Source organism: Sceloporus occidentalis, unplaced genomic scaffold (genome assembly GCF_023333645.1).
Source record: "Sceloporus occidentalis isolate IW3139 unplaced genomic scaffold, rSceOcc1.0.p SCAF_7, whole genome shotgun sequence".
Taxonomy (NCBI): domain Eukaryota; kingdom Metazoa; phylum Chordata; class Lepidosauria; order Squamata; family Phrynosomatidae; genus Sceloporus; species Sceloporus occidentalis.
In genome coordinates, this window is record NW_028316987.1 from 54,596,426 (window position 1) to 54,617,729 (window position 21,304).

Consider the following 21,304-nt stretch of genomic DNA (forward strand, 5'->3'; position numbering starts at 1 on the left):
AAGTAATTCTCAGCAATAAGATTTCTTGTTTATTCTGTTCCCATGTTCTTCTGTTCTCCTCACCTATGTACACAAATCAGTACAGAAGAACAGTGCTATCTTTGTGTCCTGGAGTGCTCTGTTCATGGGGGGATAAGGAAAAAACAAGCAGCACTTTTCTTTTGAAAAGGGGATTTTTCTATTCAAGCACGATACACATATACAGTATACACAAACGGTAAAAAGTAATTCCAAAATATGTTGTCTTATAGCCATAGGTGTGATCTGGCAATGGTAATTATTTAATTTCATTACTTATTTTAGTATCTTTATTATTAGTTCTTTAAGAGTGATTAGACTCTTTTAAAACAAGGACCTTTGTAGTCAGTATGTATATGTTTTGTGAGCCATCAAAATGCCCATACATGAAGTATCAAATGGTAGGACTGGGACAGCTATCAGAGTATCCAGGACTAGTTAAGACTATCTTCATAGAATCTTAGAGTTGGAAGAGACCACAAGGGCCATCCAGTCCAACCCCCTGCCATGCAGGAAATCCAAATCAAAGCATCCCCGACAGATGGCCATCCAGCCTCTGTTTGAAGACCTCCAAGGAGGGAGACTCCACTACACTCCGAGGGAGTTTGTTCCACTGTCAAACAGCCCTTACTGTCAGGAAGTTCCTCCTAATGTTGAGGTGGAATCTCTTTTCCTGCAGCTTGCATCCATTGCTCCGGGATTATCTGAATGATACAGTGGGCTGTCAGTATCCACTGGGGTTTGGTTCAAAGACTCCATGGATGCCAAAATCCATGGATGCTCAACTTCCATTTATCCCATTTAATTGTGTATTAAAATGGTGTCTCTTATATAAAATGGCAGAATCAAGGCTTGCTTTTGGGAATTTGCTATATGTGAATATTTTCAAACCATGGTTGGTTGAATCTGTGAACAAAGAGGGCCAACTGTACTAACTCCCTATATGAGCCTATCAGAGTCTTAACCACTGGTGGCGCAGTGGTTAAATGCCTGTACTGCAGCCATTCACTCAAAACCACAAGGTTGCGAGTTCAAGACCAGCAAAAGGGCCCAAGCTCGACTCAGGCTTGCATCCTTCCGAGGTCGCTAAAATGAGTACCCAGACTGTTGGGGGCTAATTAGCTTACTTGCTAATTAGCTTACTTGCTGTTCACCGCTATGATCTTTGGAATAGCGGTATATAAATAAAACAAATTATTATTATTATTATTATTATTATTATTATTATTAAGATTCTTGGGGAAAGGCTTTTTCTCAGTCTCACCACCATTCCAGGCCTGTCTAGTGGGAGAAAGCCTTCTTGACAGTCACAACCACTTGATTGATTGTGAAATTCCCTTCCAATGTAGGCTAGGTTAGCCCCCTTTCTGCTCTCCTTTTGCCATTAGGGAAAGACCTTCATATCCAAAAGAGGCATTTAAAGATTAATTGATTACAAGTCAATTTTTAAAGGCGGGAATGCTATATTTTTAAGTTTTTCCCCCCTGGTTTTACATTTTTCAAAATTTGATGACATTTTAAAATGAAAACTTGTTTAATTCTGTTTTAGCTTGCTAATTATCAGGGTTTTTAGCTTTTTCGTAATTTAACATAGTCAGCTATCTTGACTTAGTTGCTATCTATCACACAGTTGCAGTTTGAGGATGAGGGAGATAACAATGTGTAACACCATGGAGTGTTTGAAGAGTAGACTTCTTATTTGTTTTTAGTGATGACAAGCATACAGCGTTTAAACTAAAAAGCTATATTTCAAAATTGGCAATGTCACAAAGAATAAGAAAGTAAAACTATTATCATAAAATGACATTTGTGCTACTTCTCTTAAATTTAAAGAAAAAGGAAGAATGGGCGAATAAATAGTTGCTATTGCTCTCCGTTTGTTGTGTGCCTTCAGGTCGTTTCCAATTTATGGCAACCCTAAGCTGAATCTACCACAAGGCTTTCAGATTTGTTCACAGGACATTTGCCTTTGCCTTCCTCTGAAGTTGAAAGAGTGTGATTTATCCAAGGTCACCCAGCTGGTTTCCAAGGTTGAGCAGGGATTTGAACCCTGGTACGTCCAACGCTCAAACCACTATACCATGTTGGTTCAACTGCTCTTCAGTTTGCATGGACATTTAAAAATACAAGGGGGGCCTTGTTATCCTCTGGGGTTTAGTTCCAGGACCCCCCATGGATACCAAAATCCATGGATACTTAAGTCCCGTTAAATACATTGGTATAGTAAAATGGTGTCCCTTGTATAAAATAGCAAAAATCAAGGTTTGCTTTTTGGAATGTATTATGTTTTTAAGATATTTACAATCTGTGGATGTTTGAATCCAAGGATTAAAAAATCCATGGATATGGAGGGCTGACTGTACAAGTCAAAATCACCACAAAAAAGTGCTACTTGCCTTATCCAGCAAAATATTCTGGAAATACATTGTACATGCCCAAACCATCGTGAAAGAGTAAAAGTGGGGATGGCTAAGGGAGACTAGGCTTCTAACACATTGAGAGGGGGAAAACTCAATACTTTCAAAGTAGTTAACTGTTTCTTCCCAGGCAAACTATCATGTTGTACAAGAACCATTAGACAAATAGAGAACTTGTTTACAGCTAAAGTTACCTTATAGCGGAAAAGAAACTGAAAGAACTTCTAGATGAAAAAGACACTGTAGAAAATACAGTACATAATAAACAACACAGTTCTTCCCAATGAAAAACAAAGGCAAAACTTAGAATGCAACAATTTATTTGAAACTGCTGTATTAGATTAAATGAAAAGGGCAAAGGTTTACTTAACTACAGGTAAGATCAGCATCCCAAGAATGACCCAAGTGAGGGTAGGAACATCTACCACTGCACCACATTTAGTTTGATCCAGTGTTGCTGAATAAAGAGGATCCTAAGGGTTACATTTGGGGCATAAAGAATGTAAACACAGATGTGGTCTAGCAGAGGGAAGCAGCACTTCGTAAATTAGCACTGTGCAAGACTGAACCTCTCTTACTGTATGCCCTGAGCAAAGCAAAGAGTCCCCCAGAAGTGGTGGCATTGTTAACATTTTACACAATCAGCCAAATTCAGTACTGTGCTGATACAACGGATATAAGCACTTCTGGAACTCTACTACCAAACTATTGTCTACTACCAAAGCAGAGCAGCTCATAGGTACAGCCAGGGTTGGGTGGCATACGAGATCAAGTGTCCACCTTAGGACAGCAAGGAACACCAACAGAAATTCATTAAAGAGCTGGAGAATGCCACTTTTACTGCCATTATAGTGGTCATGATTTACATAACTAAAAGTTGTATATTATTTGCAACCGACAACTCAAGAAATTCCATATATCACTGACAGTAGGACTTGTCATACGTATTATTTTAAATAATAATAATAATAATAATTTGTTTTATTTATATACCGCTATTCCAAAGATCATAGCGGTGAACAGCAAGTAAGCTAATTAGCAAGTAAGCTAATTTGCCCCCAACAGTCTGGGTACTCATTTTAGCGACCTCGGAAGGATGCAAGCCTGAGTCGAGCTTGGGCCCTTTTGCTGGTCTTGAACTCGCAACCTTGTGGTTTCGAGTGAATGGCTGCAGTACAGGCATTTAACCACTGCGCCACCAGGGCTCCATACTTATGCTGGTGTGATTGAGTGGGGTACTGAAAGTTTTTTATGAAAAATATAAAGATTTATGGTAAGGGTCATGATTTGCATCATTTTGAAACCTATTACATTCTATTGCACTCTCACAATTATATAAATATGTTTAATAACTGGAGGCTTTAATATTATTCTATATTCCATCTAAGAAAGTAGAACAATATCTACAAACAGTCATATTAAAATAAAAATCAATTAAAGGTGCTGCTAGATTCCCTTTTTTCTCTCCCTCCCTTTCTCCTTATGACCAACATGGCTTTTTGTTGGAAAACTACAGTAATGTCAGTATCACTAACTTGTAAAGCAATTTACTAAGCTCTTGTCCCATCAGCCATGCATTTGGACTTTAATTTGTGTGATGAAGGCCCTTTTTACTAGGTAGAAGACAGGCGGACAATTTCAAAGGATCTAAGATACAATTTTGTTGCTCTGGGACCCTCTGTGACTGCATGGTCTGCAAAACCACCACACCAGGAAAACTGCTATGCGTCCACTTCTGGTTTTGGAAAAGAGAATTATGTAATGTTAAACCATGCCAGATGCCAGATTCAAAACTGAATTGGTGTTCTTGAGGGATTTCAGAGGATGCAACTCACCCTTCAGTCCATAATCTACAGCACTCTTACACCATGCACTGACCCTTTTTACGTTGTGTCACATGCACAGCGAGATACCCTTGAGCATGTCCAAGTACTTCCAAAACTCATGTGCATATAAAATTCTTATATGTGTAATTCTAAATGAACATATATGAGCTTATTCCCAAGTAAAGACATATTGGTTCTGGCTGTAAATGTGGCTGACATGTCAACCTGAAATAAATATAAACTGACACAGCTAAAAAGTATTTCAAGTGGGCTCGGAACTAGTGGCAGTAACTAAACTAAACAGACTGCAAAAAAACCCCAAACTTGTTTAATATAAAAAAAAAGTTAGGATACAAATCTACAGTTTTACATGGAACAGTTAGACAGATTAACTGCCTAAGAAGTCACAGTATTTGTGGAAGGCAAAGTCCATTTCATTATCACTGCACTCTGGGTCCCTGCCCTAACATAAAACAAGCTATAGCTTGAGACAACCCCCTTTTCAGGCATAAACTGCTACATAAACAAATGACATATTGAAAGCCCATTTAAAGAATTCCAGCAATATGCTAACAATTAGAGTATCCTCTTTTGGACTATTAGAGAGCAAAATCACATAGTCAGACATTAACTCTGGACCCAGGTCAAAAGTTGTTGGCAGACTAGGTGCATATTAAATGTATACCTATCCAAGAAACAACACACATTTGGCACTCTACTGCAGTTTTCTTAGTCAAGCAGGCACACTGCTGCGAGTGGTTAACAACCTGCATCACCTCTCCCTGACAGGAAGGGTGGGTGCATGTTCGGCAAGTGCGTTCTCTCACTGCCTGCCCTTGTGCTCCCCTTGAGCCTCAAAACAAGAGCCTGCAGTTTGTTCCAGAACGCAAGATCTGCTGCTAATGGACCAGTCATTGTAGCACAATTTCACTCTTGAAAAGCTACTGAAAATGCCTCTTCTCATGCTAGCAGGCATGTAGCATTGTCTACAGAATGGCTCCGTGCATCTCTATGCATACAGCAATGTTTTATGTAACTCTTGGTGCAGCACATCTTTGCTTAAAACTATCAGTGAGGTGCACAGGCACTCTGTCTGTTATGAACCCCATCCTTGGTAGTTCTGAAATATAGTGGTTATTTTCTCTGGGTGCCCTCTGACCGCTTAACAAGCCACAATCCCTTCGTTCTTACTTTATTAACCTACAAAAACTGTCTCATCTGTCCTGCTTGTTCAGTGTGAACCACAAACACCAATACCTAGCCAACATTTCTAAAAGGTTGGGACTGCAGGCAAGGCTGTCAGGAGCAGTCTCTTGATTGATATGCTGTCACCTTCCTTTCATTCCCATCATTCATCCACAGTTTCTGCCTCCTCTGCTGTACATCTGTCAACAGGGTACAAAATTGCTCTGCACAGGTGCATTCAGCATTCACCGTCCCACAGGATCAGCAAAAACCCATGTAACCTCAAAGCACACTGCATGGCGGCAGCAGGCTGCTTCCACACTTTGCTGGGGCCAGTTATGCTTCGGTTACCATTTCAGAAACACTCCTCTCACCTCCAGGACAATGTTCCCAACCAGTAAAACAGCCGTCCTTTCTCACAAACACAATACACGCATACCCATATCTTATAACCCAAACTCAGTGCTTGGACTGTACATTCCCCACAGGCCAACAGCCTTTTTATATCTACCCAATGAAATCACCACAACTGGACTCTGATTATTTCTGAAGCTTTCTCACAAACGCAATACATGTGTATCCATATCTTATAACCAAAACTCAATGCTTGGATTGTACTTTTTGTACAGGCCAACAGTCTTATTATATCTATCCAATGAAATCACAACCCAAGCCTGGTTATTTCCAAAGCTTTCTCACAAATGCAATACACATGTACCCATATCTTATAATAACCTAAACTCAATGCTTGAAAAGTCGTATTATACCTACCCAAAGAAATCACCAGAACCTAAGCCTGGTCATTTGTAAAGCTTTCCCACAAACACAATACACGCCTAACCATACTTTATAACCAAAGTCTTACTATATCTACCCAGTGAAATCCCCACAATCAGAGCCAGGTTATTTCTGAAGCTCTGTGACATCTCTCTCCTCTTACCTTGATGATGCTGGTTTTCCTGGGGATGCCAGCCTTCCCTTCGGGGTGGAGGGCAGAATACCCTCGATCCAGGCCAGGGCTGCCAGGCTGGGCTGACTCTGGGTCATCTCTGGGTCCCAAAAGAGTACAGTCGCCATTGGAGACCCCATTGCCAGTGGGGTCCAAATGGGTCCTTGGAGGGCCACCACTCCCACCCCCTCCTTCCCCATCGCCTGCCTTGAAGGCCACCTTCCCCTGGGGAGAGCTGGGAGGGGAGGCGAGCCCCCCAGGGCTGGGGATGCCAGCCCCTCTGCTGCCAAACTCCGCCATCAGCCTGGCTGGAGGTGGAGGGGAAGCCAACAATGTTGCTGGAGCTGGAGGAGGAGGAGAAGCAACAATATTGCCGCCTTCTTCCTTCCTTTGCAGCTCCGAGGTGATGATGCTTGTGCTTCTGTCTTCTGCCGGCTCTGCTTTTCTCTTTCTCTCTTCTTCCGCTTCTGCTTCTTCTGCTTCTTCTTCCCCCCAAACAGATTTGTAAACACACACCCAAGGAGAGGAAGAGGCCGGTTGCACACAGCCCCCGCCTGCCTGCCTGCCTGCCTGCCTCCTCTCTCTAGTCCAGCAGCAGGGCTGGGCTGGCCAAGAAGAGCCTGGGTTCTTCAGTCAGCAGCACCTGAGAAAGGGAAGGGGGGAAAGAGGAGAGGGAGAGAGAGAAAAGGAAGGGTGAGAAAGAAGAGAGAAAGGAGTGCATTGGGAAAACCAAAGGTGACCCCATCTGCCTGCTCTTGATTGCTGCATCCACACTGGAGAGATAACCTGGTTTAGCCCCGCTTTAACTCTTTTCTGGCTCAAGGCTATGGAATTCTGGGAGTTGGAGGGGTGGGGGTGTCCCTCAGGAAGGGAGGAGGGAGCCCCAAGTCGGGCGCCTTGGGTTTTTGATGCCCTTGGGAGGAGGCGAAGGAGAGGCCCTTGGGAGGCTGCCAGGGAGGGAAGGGGATCCTCCTCAGCCAGCGCTCTCTCTCTCTCTCTCTCTGAGGGGCTTTTGTGGGGGGAACCTCCATAGGGAACAGCAGAGGCTCCCGCCCTGGAGCACATTTGGGATGGCCACTCCTTCGCAGTTAGGAAGGAGAGGAGGAGGAGAAGAGCCAGGGCGGCCACCTTGGGCTGGGTGGGGGTCTCTGGATGTGTTTGTGTGGGGCTTTGTGTGGGGAGGGGTCCCTATATGTGCGTATGGGGGGGGGGGGTCTGTGTGTGTCTGTTTGTGTGGGTCTGTGGGGGGGTTTCTCGCTGTATGGTTGTGTGGATCTCTGTGTGTGGGGGTCTCTATCTCTCTCTGTGTGTGGAGGGTCTCTCTTTCTATGTTTGTGTGGGTCTGCCCTCCTCTCCCTGCAGGGTCCAGCCCAGCCTTCCTCCTCCTCCTCACCTACGTCCTCCCGCTTTGCAAAGGCGAGGCGTGCAAAAACCAACAACACGCGCGTTGCTTCTCCTCTGGTTTCAGTGACAACCCTCTCTCTCTCACACACACACACCTCTCTCTTTGGAGAGCAAGGGCTGAACTGAGCATGTCCTCCTCCTCCTCCTCCACTGTCAATGGAGGAGAGAGAGCAGTCCCAGTCCCTTCCCCCGCTCGCTTTCTCTGCTCTCCAGCCTGCATTGCCCTCCCACTCCCACATTCCCGCCCTCAGCACTCAGGAGCCACAGCCCCACTCACTCAGAGGGGCCTTCTTCCACAGTTTTCTTCCTTCCTCACATGTTTCCCTTCGGTCTCCCCTCCCCCCCCAAAAATACATACCTCCCCATTAAAGTGATGTGAGAAAGGCTCTAATGGCTACAGTTGAGGTAGCCCTTTCCATGCTGCTTTTGTGAGAAGTTGGTCATGCATCCACAGGGGAGAAATATTCCGGGTTGACGCTGCCATGGCTCAAGGCGAGGGCATTCTGGGAGTTGTCGTTTGTTGTGGCACCAGAGCGAAATGCCACAACAAACGACAACTCCCAGAATGCCCTCGCCTTGAGCCATGGCAGCGTCAACCGGGAATATTTCTCCCCTATGGATGCCTCAGTGGCATATTTGTTTTGTGGGGGGAATGCTCATTGCTTTCACTGTTGTGTTGTTTTTTCATTTTTATTATTTCCCTCACAACGTATACAAGACAACACAAGCAAAAACATGTGCGTACATCCCCACAATATACCTACACAACATACTGTATATGCCCATGTATAAGTTGGCCTCATGCATAAGTCGAGGGCCACTTTAGCAGCCAAAATCTCGGATTTTGATACGGATAAGCCATGGGTCAAATGCTGGGGCGTGTTACAAAAGAGCTAATGGGGGAAGCAAAGGACCACTTCCCTCCCTACATCTCCTGCTCTAGAACTTTATAAGCAGTATTCACTTATTGCCCCATATATAGGTCAACCCATGATTTTGGAGTTCATTTTGGGGCATATATCTCTTGACTTATAGTCAAGTATATACGGTACATACCTTGCATTCATATATACACATTACATGCATATATACGCACACCTACATATACAGATCTGTGCATGTATGTACGTAGAATCACATATGACTATACATATACATCGACATATAAACTACACATATTTGCATATACGCTTCCTGACAAGCAAACAGAAGTATACCTACAAGTACATTAAAAAAAACCCTAACATTTCTTCTGACTATCTTGAATAACTTTAGGCACAAAAACGTGAGATACAAAAACACCTATTTACAGCCTATGTTTTCCTAATTCCTCAACACCTAGCACTTTGTGTCAAGCTGCGAAAATGATTTAACGTTGATTTTTCTCCAGTTTCATAACATTTCGTCTTACACTTCTATGAAATATATTATTCTCCAAAAAAAAAAAAAAAGACAATGTAATTTAAACCATAAATGAAATACATTACTGCCTGCTTTCACAGTTGTTGTGTGTCGTTTCCCAACCTATGGTGACCCCTTGGACTATGACTCTGATAAAGAAGCCAGTGGGGCTTCAGAAACTTGTGTGTCTTTTGTGCATTTTGGTTGCCTAAGGGCAAATCTCCTCTGAACCAATGATAGGTTGGCCTTAAGCCGAGAATAACTTGAAGGCACACAACAACAACAAAAGGAGGACCTCTAATGGGGTTTTCTAAGCAAGATTGGTTCAGGAGATGTACCATTGTCTTTCCCTGAGAGCATGTGACTTGCCCCAAGGCACCCAGTGGGTTTCATGGACAGGCTGGGACTCAAACCCTGGTCTCCAGAGTCATAGTCCAACCCTTGAACCACTACTGCCATGCTAGCTTCCCTCCTACTTTGTAAGTACAGCAACATCCAAAATCCACCAAATAGGGATTCCTCCATGGAGACCACAAAAATGCACAACATACATGTTGCAAGCTTCTGAAGCCACACTGGCATTTTTTTATCAGGCAAAGGTTTTAAAAATCATACAGGAGTGGAGGGAAAAATTAAAATCATCATGTTTAGTCACAGTCCTGCATTTTGTCAAAATGTTGTTTTGGAGTGGAGCTGGTAAGGAGGGATAACTATTCAAACAGACCCTTCCCCATTCTGTCCATGTGGCAGTGGAAACAAAGCCTTCCAAAGTCCAGGAGATAAAATTAAAATCCATTTGCAACACAAAAAGTTACTTCCTCTGAGATCCAGGAAGTCTCCTTCCCTTGTGAAGTCACAAACCCCTTTTTAGTTAAATTCATCCACCCACCCTTTGCAAGAAAGCAGCGGGTTACTATTTCAGGCCAACATTAGGTCCAAAACACACTGCAGAAATATTCCAGTTTGAAACCTCTTTAACTGCCCTGGCTCAGTGCTAGGGTATCTTGAGAACTGCAGTTTATTGTGGCACCAGAGCTCTCTGACAGAGAAGACTAAATGTCTCACAAAACCAAAGTTCCCAGAATTGGGTATTGAGCCAAGGCAGCTAAAGCTGTCTCAAACTGGATTATTTCTGCAGTGTGTTTTGGACCTTTAGTTACCTTTTCCCACCATCTGTCTTTGTATACAGTTCCTTTTTAAAATGCTGTCTCCTTCCTCCCACATCCTCTTCTGCTATCATTTTCTTACATCACTTATCTTTCTTATTTGCCTTGGCACAAATGAAATTCATTGGCCTCTGTCCAGTGGCTACTCCCAACTAGAGTAGATCCATTTGCTGAATGGTAAATCAAGGCTTAGCTAACTTCCATCAGATTCAATGGGTCTGCTCTAGGTGGGGTTCATTCATACACTATGACCTACTGAAATTAGTGCCACAAGCCACAATTAACTTGAGTTCTGTTCAAGTCAATGGATTTACTCTTTTGCTATGTGCCTTCAAGTCAATTCTGATTTATTCTGACCCCCTCAAAGGGTTTTGTTTGCAACTTTTCTTCAATGACTTCCTCTAAGGCTAAAAGACTGTTACTTACCAAGAGGTTGTCATGGTTGACCTCTAGTCTCCTGTACTATTTACTATATGCACAAGTATGGATCCAGCCCCTTTTTTAAAAAAACAAACAAGCTGGACTTCTTATCTGGGCACACTAAGCATGAAGAACTGCATCAGCTATTCTTCTGGGTGCCTTCACTAATAGCTGTTTTGTTTTGTTTTTCATTTTCCACCTCTGTGACTGGAATGTAAAATCTAATCTGGCTGGAATGAACGTCCCATTTAAAAAAAAACTGGCTCCCTCCTGCATTAATAATGTTTAGAAGTAATAACTTCCTGACTGAAAGGCATTCCCAGCTTCACTTGTGAAAATGCCCCAGGGCTCTCAATGGTTAACCCATCATCAGACCATCTGGATTGGGTTAGAGTCACATTCCTAGACAATCAATCCTTTTTCCTGTCCATTAATAGCTTCCAAAGTGCAAATCAGATTGAAATGGATGTGTGTACATGGTGTACACTCAAGGACATGTAGATGACACTTCCAAAAAGGCCGAAAGTGCAGACAAAAACAAGCGAATGTCTACTGATGAATCTGGACTTGTTGGGGTTTTTTTTTAAGTATGCATTTGCTAGCAGACCGACCAGATGATTACGGAGCAATTTTATTGTACAATCCATTAGCCACTTACAACAAAACCCATATTTCTGCACTTGTATTTGGAGACGATCACGTATTTATATAACAGTACTAATAATAATATGTTGCATTATTTTACAGTGTTGTAGAAAATGTGATTCTTACAAAATTAGGTGCATCCATCATACACAGGATGTAATCTTTTCCCTGTAGATTAATTAATATGGAATAATTACAGCCCTTCTTTGTTTTCATAAAATTCAGAACAAATATCAAAAGAATATAAATAGTGGATAGAATACCTCCATGACACCACTCTTTTGCAACCCTGATTGTCTGCACTGAAAAATATATAAACCTCTGCATACAAAGGGATCTGGTAGCACCTCTGAGACTAACTGACAGAATGACTGTATCTGAGAAAGTATGTTCTACCAGCTTCTTCCTTCCAGTTAGTCTCAAAGATGCTGCAAGATCCCTTTGCATACTGATTTTTCAGACTAACATGACTTTGAATTCTGTATAAAGCTCTGTTGAAGGAGTAGTTGATTTGTGTTAAATGAATGAAGATAAATGCAATAAATTAAACAGGGAACACAAAGATTATATGCTTTGATAAAGAACAGAATATACTGTAATCTGCAATGGTTCTGAGAACACATTGCAAAGAAAGTAGACATTATGGAACCATATAAAATGAGAGATATTTAGCTTCGTAGCAAGGGATAAAAACACATTCCTGGACTACAAAGAAATAAGATCCTGTATTAACTAGGGAATAAGAGGCACACAATGGTACTTACTTCTGACTGATAAACAAACACAAGAGTCTGCATGAGATTACCTTTGAGTAGGCCAGAATAGGACTGTTTATAATGTACAACAAGGTAGAGAAAAGAAGAGGGATAAAGGGATATGAGGAAAGAGAAGTCTGGGAGACTACTAGCTTGAAAATGACACAGAAATCCACAGGAGGTCAGTATAGAGGCTTGAAGGGAAGGATGTGAAGGCAGGACATTGGCTGGTTACAGAAGAGAAAATGCCAAGTCCTCCCAAAAGCATTTTTTATGAAGGGAAGTGTATGACAAAAACACTGTGTTAAGTAAATCACATAAGTGTATGTTTCAAGAAGATAGATGGAGGACAAAATTCCAACACTTTTGTTAATGTAAAGAGACAAAGGGAAACAACACAATCATATTTCAAACAAGGACTTTTGTTTGACTGTGCCCCTTGTGTATTTTGAGATGTTAATTTTAAGACAATGCCAAAATCAAATGATTGAATTCCAGATTTGAAACTAACTTTATCTAAGGATCGTCAAGTGAAGGAAGTCCCTTTCTGCCTTGAAATACTCTTTCATTTGGAACAAAAAGCCATCTCTGGAAAACTTCACAGCCTCCACACTGGACCTCTAATAAGGTCTTGTCAGCTGTACTCACTGCCTCAGAAACACACAGCTGAAATGTCTTATTGCACAAATTGAATGTACCACTGTATCTAACCCAGTTCTCTGATTTGGAAAAATGCAGATGTCCATACACACTGTATGTTACACAGTGACAGAAATGTCAAAGGTGGAGGACAAATAGAAATAATCAAGAGAATGATATCACAAATATAAAAGATAGGACATGAGTAGAGGGGCAATTGAATAAAAAATAGCCAGAAACTTTTTTAACAGTGGAGTGGAGTGGCTTGAAGCCAAAACAGAGGTCAGCAAGGTATCAGCAGAAGAGAAGGAACAATCTGTGCATTGGCAACTAAAAGACAGATTAAAAGTTAGAGAGAATAAGGATGCAAGGGAGAAGAGAAGTTGGATGACAAAAGGAAAAAGGAGGGGGGGAGGGCATCTCTGTCTTACAGCCTTAATGTTCACTCATGTCAGTACTCTTTGAGGATGTCAAAATATTTGACAATGAGATAAAACACAGTGTGAATTTTAGGAACCTGCTACCACCTTTCAGAGTTGTGTAACCCCTGGATACAATATTAGGCTATAAACACTGGTCCTGTAGTAAATGCAATCAGAAGAATGTATACATGAACAACAGAGAACAGCAGGAATGTTCTTTTACCTAATTAAAGAGAACTTGATGAACAAAATTACCAATCAATTGCCAAAAAATGTAGATGCCATAAAAAGAATTGCTTAAAGAAGTTATAAACATAATTACTGAAAATGCTTATTGAACAGATCCACCAGTCTTACGTATTAACCTTACAAACATATGAATGGACCTGATCCCCTCCCCCCCTCACCATTCCCTTCTCCTTTTGTGTCGTGTCTTTTTAGATTGTAAGCCTGAGGGCAGGGAACCATCTATTATCCCCTCTGTTGTAAGCCACCCAAATGCCCAGTGATTGGGCGGCATATAAATGAATCATATTATTATTATTATTTCTTATCACAAGACACAAGAAGAGAAGTACAGGGCAGCTAGTATCCCATTACACATGGTAAAATACGTATTAAGTGTTCTACAGTAAGTTTTGCCCTTCCTTCCAACCTCCTCCTACCCGTTCCAGTTTTACCTTTAGCAAATTAAGAACTGTCTTCCCCTAGTTTTTTCAGTTATATTTCTCTTCAAAAATGTTATGTGACTAACTGTAGAATTCAAAGACATAAACATGTCAGTCTAGAATATCACTATGCAAAGGGATCTTGGAGCACCACTGAGACTTAAGTATGTGAAGGAAGTGGTAACATAAGCTTTCATAGATTTGGCCTACTTCCTAGATAACAGAGGCTGGATGGCCATCTGTCAGGTATGCTTTGATTGAGAGTTCCTACATGGCAGGGAGTTGGAGTGGGTGCCCCTTGTAGTCTCTTTCCAACTCAATGATTCTATGTCTCTGAGGAAGTAGTCAATGTTCCAAAACACACTACAAAAATAATTCAGTTTGAGAATGCTTTAGATGCACTGGCTCAATGCTAGAAAATTCTGGGAGCTATAGTTTTATGAGACACTTAGCCTTCTCTGTCATAGAGCTCTCGTGCCACAATAAACTTCAGTTCCCTGGATTTCCTAACACTGGACCAGGCCAATTAAAGCAGTCTCAAACTGGATTATTTCTGCAGTGTGTTTTGGACCAATGACAAGGAATCTATTCAGATACTGTATTATTATTATTAGTAGTAGTAGTAGTATTTGCAACTACAGAGTGGAGCTCTGGTGCCACAATAAACTACACTTCCCAGAATTCCATAGCCTTGAGCCACAGCAGTTCAAATGGTGTTAAATGAGGTTATTTCAGAGTATGGATGCAGCCTATGTGTAAAAAAGCTTATGCTACAACTTCTTTTGAAGTCTCAAAGGTGCTACAAGATCCCTTTGCATATTAGTAACTGCTTATAAACTAATATGCTTCTATAATTATACTGTTACATATAAGTGTTCAAACCATTGATAAACTCTCAAAGTGTGTTTTGGCTGATATGAGTAGTGAATCCACAAAAAGAACCAAAGATTAATTTGCAGACTATTTTAAAAACACTAAGAACTGTTATAAACTAAAGAATCTCAAAAGCATCCAACTATAAAAATGCACATACCCAAAACTACAAAAGCTCGCCAAAGCTTGCCAGATATCACAAAGTACTGGAGAAAAGATTGGGAAGGTAACCAATACCTTCCCAATCTTTTCTCCAGTACTTTGTGATATCTACACCGTCCCTTCACTCATGAGATCATGAATGACCTCAAAATACTGCATTGTAATACAGTGGGCACTTGGTATCTGCTGGGGTTTGGTCTCAGGACCTCTGCGGATACCAAAATCTGTAGATGCTTAAGTCCCATTAAATACAACAGCATAGTAAAATACTGACCCTTATCTAAAATGACAAAATCAAGGTTTGTTATTTGAAATGTGAATTTCCACTTGGCCTTGGAACTTCACTGGGTGACCTTGGGCAAGTCACATATTCTCAGCCTCAGAGGATGGCAATGGGAAACCCCTTTTAAAGAAATTTGCCAAGAAATCCCTGTGATAGGTTCACCTTAAGGTCTCCATAGGGCAGAAATGACTTGAAGGCACAACAACACAACATCCAAAAACCAGAGCTAGAATGTATGGCAGTAAATCCTTTGACAAGGTAATAAATCCATGACTTTCATTTTATACTATTTCAGATTCACAGTTGACGAAACACTTTTAAAAGTACTCTTTAAAGCCAGATAGAGATTCCCTGGCAGAGAGGGGACTGGAACCCAGGTCCTTCCACCCTCCTCCTAAATGAGATATTTGTTTTTGGTGCTGATACAACCAATCTGCACTGTATGTAACAAGAGTGAGAAAAGGAAACTTTTTGGAGATGGAAATGGAAATGGAAATAGGAGATGGAAATAGGAGACAGAGGGCCATCATTAGGGTTAGGACAGGACAAAGGGAGGGGAAGGAGAAGACAGAATAAAGATGAATAAAAGAAGGATCAGGAGTCATGCTAAGAAAAATGTGATCTGATGGAAAAAATGGAAAGAAGTAGAAACAAATTAAGATGAACAACATGGAAGGATAGAAGAAAGATGTGATTCACACAGAAGACTTAAATGTGTTCAGATTTCTCTAGCTGCATACATAGGCCACATATATTACGGAAAAAGTTATGCCAGAATTTTGTTCTGCACACAATCTCTCCACAAAAGGCAATACATGGGTCCACAAGAAAGCCAGAGAGGAGCACCTATCATAGTCGACCTCTGAAAGGCCATTGCTGCCATATTTATTCCTGCAAAAACACCATACAGTGCATTCTTTTAATGGAAATCTCTCCTGGTTTGGAAACCAGTCCCCTGTTTAACTAGTGGCACTCTCTCAAAGGTTGGATTTGCACATAGCTGTGGATGTCAGATGAAGGACTTGTATTATAACCAGTTTTACAATCTATTGTCAGAATATTGCACCATGTTCACAACAAACAGAAAGGAAAAAAAGAAACTGTGAACCTCAGCATTTGAAGTATCAAGGAGAGACTATTGGGATCAAGCTACAGTAACAATGCAGATAAATTCCCAACAAATAAATAAATAAAACTGTGCTTAAACTAAGTATCCAAATCGACAGACATTGTTTAATTCATGAGTGAATTGATCTTCAACACTGCTTGACTAATTAAATAAAATGACAGCTTAAAATACAGCATAAATTTGTAATAATATATTTTTAGATGCACAGACTCCCTAGAATAAGCCATCGCACTCCTGTTAGCCTCAAACCAAAAGTCAGAATTTAGAAGTCACCAAATCACCATGTTATTAGAATCATTTGTCATGCAGCCTCAGCAGTAACTCAGTGAAATTGAGTAATGATTTCAGCCACTTTGCTACTTAAAATGCAAAGTACAGAACTCATCTCTAGGCCACTTATCAGAGTGATAACAAGATTTGATTTGCACGTATATACAGAAGAAATTAAGTTTCTTCTGGCAGTTTCACAAACTTTATAACTTGAGAATAACTATTGTAAGATATAGAGTGTTTACATTACACCTGGCCACACAATAGGCAATTCTATGTGGGTGTATGTGCCTCCATGTTGCCTGTTGACTTGTGGAGACCTCATTAATTTCATAGGATATTCTCAGGCAAGGAATACTCAGATGTGATTTTGCCAGTTCCTTCCTCTGAAATATAGCCTACAGCACCTGGTATTCACTGGCTAACCAGAGCTGACCCGGATTAGCTCCCAAAATCAGAAAGCCAGCATGGTAGTGGTTTGAACACTGAACTGCAACTCTAGAGGAGTCCAATTCCCGCTTGAGTTTGAGCGTGGGCAAATCATATTCTTTCACTTTCAGAGGAAGGCAAAGGCAAACCCCCTCTGAATAAATCATGAAAAAGAAAACCTTGTTATAAGTTCACCTTAGGGTTGCCATAAGTTGGAAATGACTTGAAGGAACACAACAAGACCAGTTATTTGTGACAAAAGATGGCTAGTTACTAATTTAAGTTCAGTGATTTTGATGGGATCTGCACTACCAAGGATAAATTACACAAAAGTTACAGCAGCATCTCCTTTGCACTGTGCCTAGAAATACTTATAAAATCAAGAGATGTGACACTGTATGAGAACTACCCTTCATCTCCTGCTCACAACAGTATTACTTGATGGAAATGAATGGCCCACATTGGCAACATCTGGTCATAACACTAATTTGGGATTTAACATTACATGCCCAACTTGAGCTTGTGTACTTTTCTCCTCTTGTACAACAACAAAGAAGAAATCAAACAACCTTTCCTTCTGATTTAAATTAACCACAGTTTAGCATTATGAGCTTTATGTTGATAATCTTAGCAATAGTTTGCTGAAACAAGAAAACTTCATAAGCCACATTTTGAAGTGTGCTTGTTTTGTTTTTAAACATAATTTCAGACTAACCACAACAAGTGATTAGTGTAAAAGGAAGCAAAAACATCCAGTTTCCAACATCAGAGTAGGAGACGTGTGTGTGCAGAAAACTAAGGCTCACCCACAAAACACTAAACCATACCTTTATATTATGTCTGGAGTGCAGAATTGTTTAAAAGGTTTGGCTGAGATGGACAGGTTTTGAAAGGCTGTGTCACATTAATTACTTCTTCTGTTTATCACAGCACATTGTCTAGAGATTTACAGAAGAATTAGCATGAAAATGGAAAATTCCTGGTCCTTCAGGCTAACCCTGTTCCTTATGGGAGATCCTTCTTTATGGGAGATCCCTGGAGAATTCCACGGAGGAGCAATGAAAGCATACCCACATCATGCCCAGTATGCTCCCAATATCACCACAAAGTGGAACAAGGCTTTTACATCCAAAGCTGTAACTAAACCACAGCAGGACAGGGCATCATTAACAGCTTACTTCCATTGGGAAAATAACTGAATTCTAAACAATCCAACAGCAGTATGACACCAAGAGAGCCACAATATTATGTAATACGCTCCATGCAAAGACAGGGTTAATGCAGTGCAACTGTGGTCCAACCATGTCATGTAATAAACTCAATGAAGTCTTAGGGAGCACTTCCTCAAAGTCCTCATTCAGCTGACTTTTCCCAACGTTCTTCACCCCTCATCAAGGAAACGACACTGCTTCAGTTGCCATGCGAAGTCTGAAGCTAGCTTTACTTGCTGCTCACAGTTCTTGACTGGGCCAAGAGAGCTTGAGACCTCTGAGTCAGCACCTCAAAGAGTGACTCCTTGAGGAAGCATGTCAGATAAAAGCTAAAAGGGCTTGGCTTTCCCATGGAAAAATCCATGCAGATCAGACTGGAGATCCTCACAGGGCAGATTAGGCCTGTGGGTGGAAGTTCTCCATAGATGCTCTATAAATAGGAATCTGCTACACAGTTATCTCTACAGTTGTTGCAGACAGAGAGCCCTGTTGTCATGAAACTCTAGGATTCTGATTTTTAACACTTGTGATTTGGTCCAAAACACACTGAAGAAATAATCCAGTTTGAAACTGCTTTAACTGCCCTAGCACAATGCTATGGAATTCTGGGAACTGTAGTTTTGTGAGATATTTAGCTTTGTCAGAGAACTCTGGTCAGTGCCACCATAATCTGTAATCTTCTAAAAATTAAACCAAGTCATAAGACGGATATAGGCTGATGTTTGAGAGAGAGAGATGCAGAAGAAATGTTTAATTTTCTTTCTCATGTGATGTTGATAATAATAAAGTTATAGACCTGACTCTGTCTTCACAGTCTCTGAAGATGAATTTTAAGCAATTGCCTATGCTACACACTGCTGCACTACAAAGGCACACATTCAGAAAATCATGAGAAAAGTTGCTGCAGTAATTAGATTTGCTTTAAAATTTCACACATATATCAAGATGGACGCAACCAGGAGGCAAGATCAAAGATGTTCCTCCTTTTCTTGTGTTTCAAAGGAAAACTCCAGGACATAAATCCCTCTTCCCCATGCTCTTCAAAAAAAAAATTTTTTTTTCTTCATTATTAGGAGGAAAGGGCACTTGGAAAGGCTGGCTTGCACAGTGCTACCCCAGATAGACGGGTGCAAGGAGATGGCTATAGGAAATCTCTAAGATGCATCTGGCATATAAATGTGTGGATACAACTAGAAAGCAAGCTGCAGCTAGCTGAGGTTGGCTCCCCTGCTCTACAGCTACAGATGAGAAATACTTAAGCTCTTGGGTTTCTACCCAATAAACAGCTATTGAAGGAATGCTATAAATGAGATGTTCAGTATGCCTTTCAATCTGCATGAATGAGGTCACATGAATGGCAATAACCATTGGACCACTACATTCATTCCTTATACAAGTAAAGTGATGCTCAACACTTCACAACAGTTTTACCACATTTGGAGTGAGAAATGCTAGGTGTCCAATTTGCATTCAAAAAAGAAAAAGGCATTGAAGATCACATTGCAAACATATTATTAGATAATGAAGCACACCAAAGAATTCCAGAAGAAAATCAGTTTGTGCTTTATAAATTACAGCAAAGCCTTTAATTGTGTTGTTCATGAAAAACTATGGACTGCTCTTAAAGAAATGGGTTTGCCACAACATTTTATTGTCTTAATGTGTAATCTATACTCAGGATGAGAGGCCACTATCAGGACAGAATAGGAAAAAACAAAATGGTTTCCAATTGGCAAGGGGGTCAGGCGAGGTCTATCTGTTTAATTTATAGACTGATGGATTCTATTAAGGAGGTCATGGGTATGACTTTGCAGGAACTAAGCAGAACAGTGGAGGACAGGGAGCCTTGGAGATGTCTCATCCACAGGGTTGCCATGGGTCAAGATAGACTTGAGGGCGGTTAAAAACAACAACAAAAGTAATATAGAATGCTGGATTACACTTGAAGAAAAGAAATGTGAAAACTGAAGGGAAGAATGTTAAAAAATTATAATAGATCATACCATACTAGTAACAGAAAACATCAAAGACTGGGAAAGACTATTGGGAAAAGTCAAAGAAGAAAGTGCAAAAGCAGAGTTACAACTTAACATTAAGAAATCAAATGACAACAAGTGATTTACGTAACTTTAAAGTAGATGGTAAAGATACTGAACTAGTCAAAAGATTTTCCACACCTTGGCTCTGTATGGAGACTGCAGTCAAGAAGTCAGAAGATTTGGACTTTAAAAGGCAACTTTTGATTTACTTATTGAATTTATTTATTGAGTTTATATACCTCCTTACTCCCAGGATGAGATCCAAGGCAGCTATGAAGGAACAAGATTAGAGGTTCAAGTATAAAGTAAAATAATCGAATACCCCAATCCAGATGGATTGCCTATTTCCTCCATTCAAGCTCCAAAATATTACTTCAGAGTGATGCTACATCACTTCTGGTCACCATTTTGGATAGGGGTGTCCCATGAAGGGGTATGGGTGGGAAATTGGCCCCTCGTGCCCAAGAATTTTCCAACCTGATTTATAGGTTAGCTGTTATTTTGTTATGAGCATTCCTTCCATCCCAAAACAGTTATCTTTAAATCAACAACAATGAAGGAAATTATAATCTCTTAGGACTCTACATCATATATAATCTAGGTCCAGACTGTCTAAAAGATTATATTTTCCTAATTTTACAAACCTTGGGGGATCTTTTTCTTGTGCCCACCACTGCTACGGGCATGTTTGATAAGACCACATAAGAAGGAGCCAATCTACATGATTAAAAATCATCCTGGTAGAATGTGTGGTGCAGTGGTTTGAGCATTGGGCTAGGACACTGAGGGACCAAGGTTCAAATTCCCACTCAACCGTGGAAACTCACTGGGTGACCTTAAGCAAGTCACACACACTCAGCTGAGGATGGCAATGACAAATCTCTTTTAAATACACTTGCCAGGAAAACCCCTCAATAGGGTCACATTAGGGTTGCCATAAGTCAGAAATGACTTGAAGGCACACCACAACAAACAACAACAAAATGTGTTTAG

The 21,304-nt window shown here is 40.8% G+C and overlaps 1 protein-coding gene across 2 annotated transcripts in view; it reads right to left on the minus strand.

The window, feature by feature from the left end:
• Nucleotides 1-7,020, minus strand: part of PLCL2 (phospholipase C like 2) — an 81,370-nt gene extending 74,350 nt beyond the window's left edge. The window contains exon 1 of one of the 2 annotated variants that reach the window (XM_089532970.1): nt 6,387-7,020. In XM_089532970.1, coding sequence (XP_089389096.1) covers nt 6,387-6,695 — 309 coding nt within the window. In that variant the 5' untranslated portion in view covers nt 6,696-7,020. The remainder of the gene's footprint in view (nt 1-6,386) is intronic. The other variant, XM_089532969.1, reaches the window with a different exon arrangement.
• Nucleotides 7,021-21,304: the final 14,284 nt, after the last annotated feature.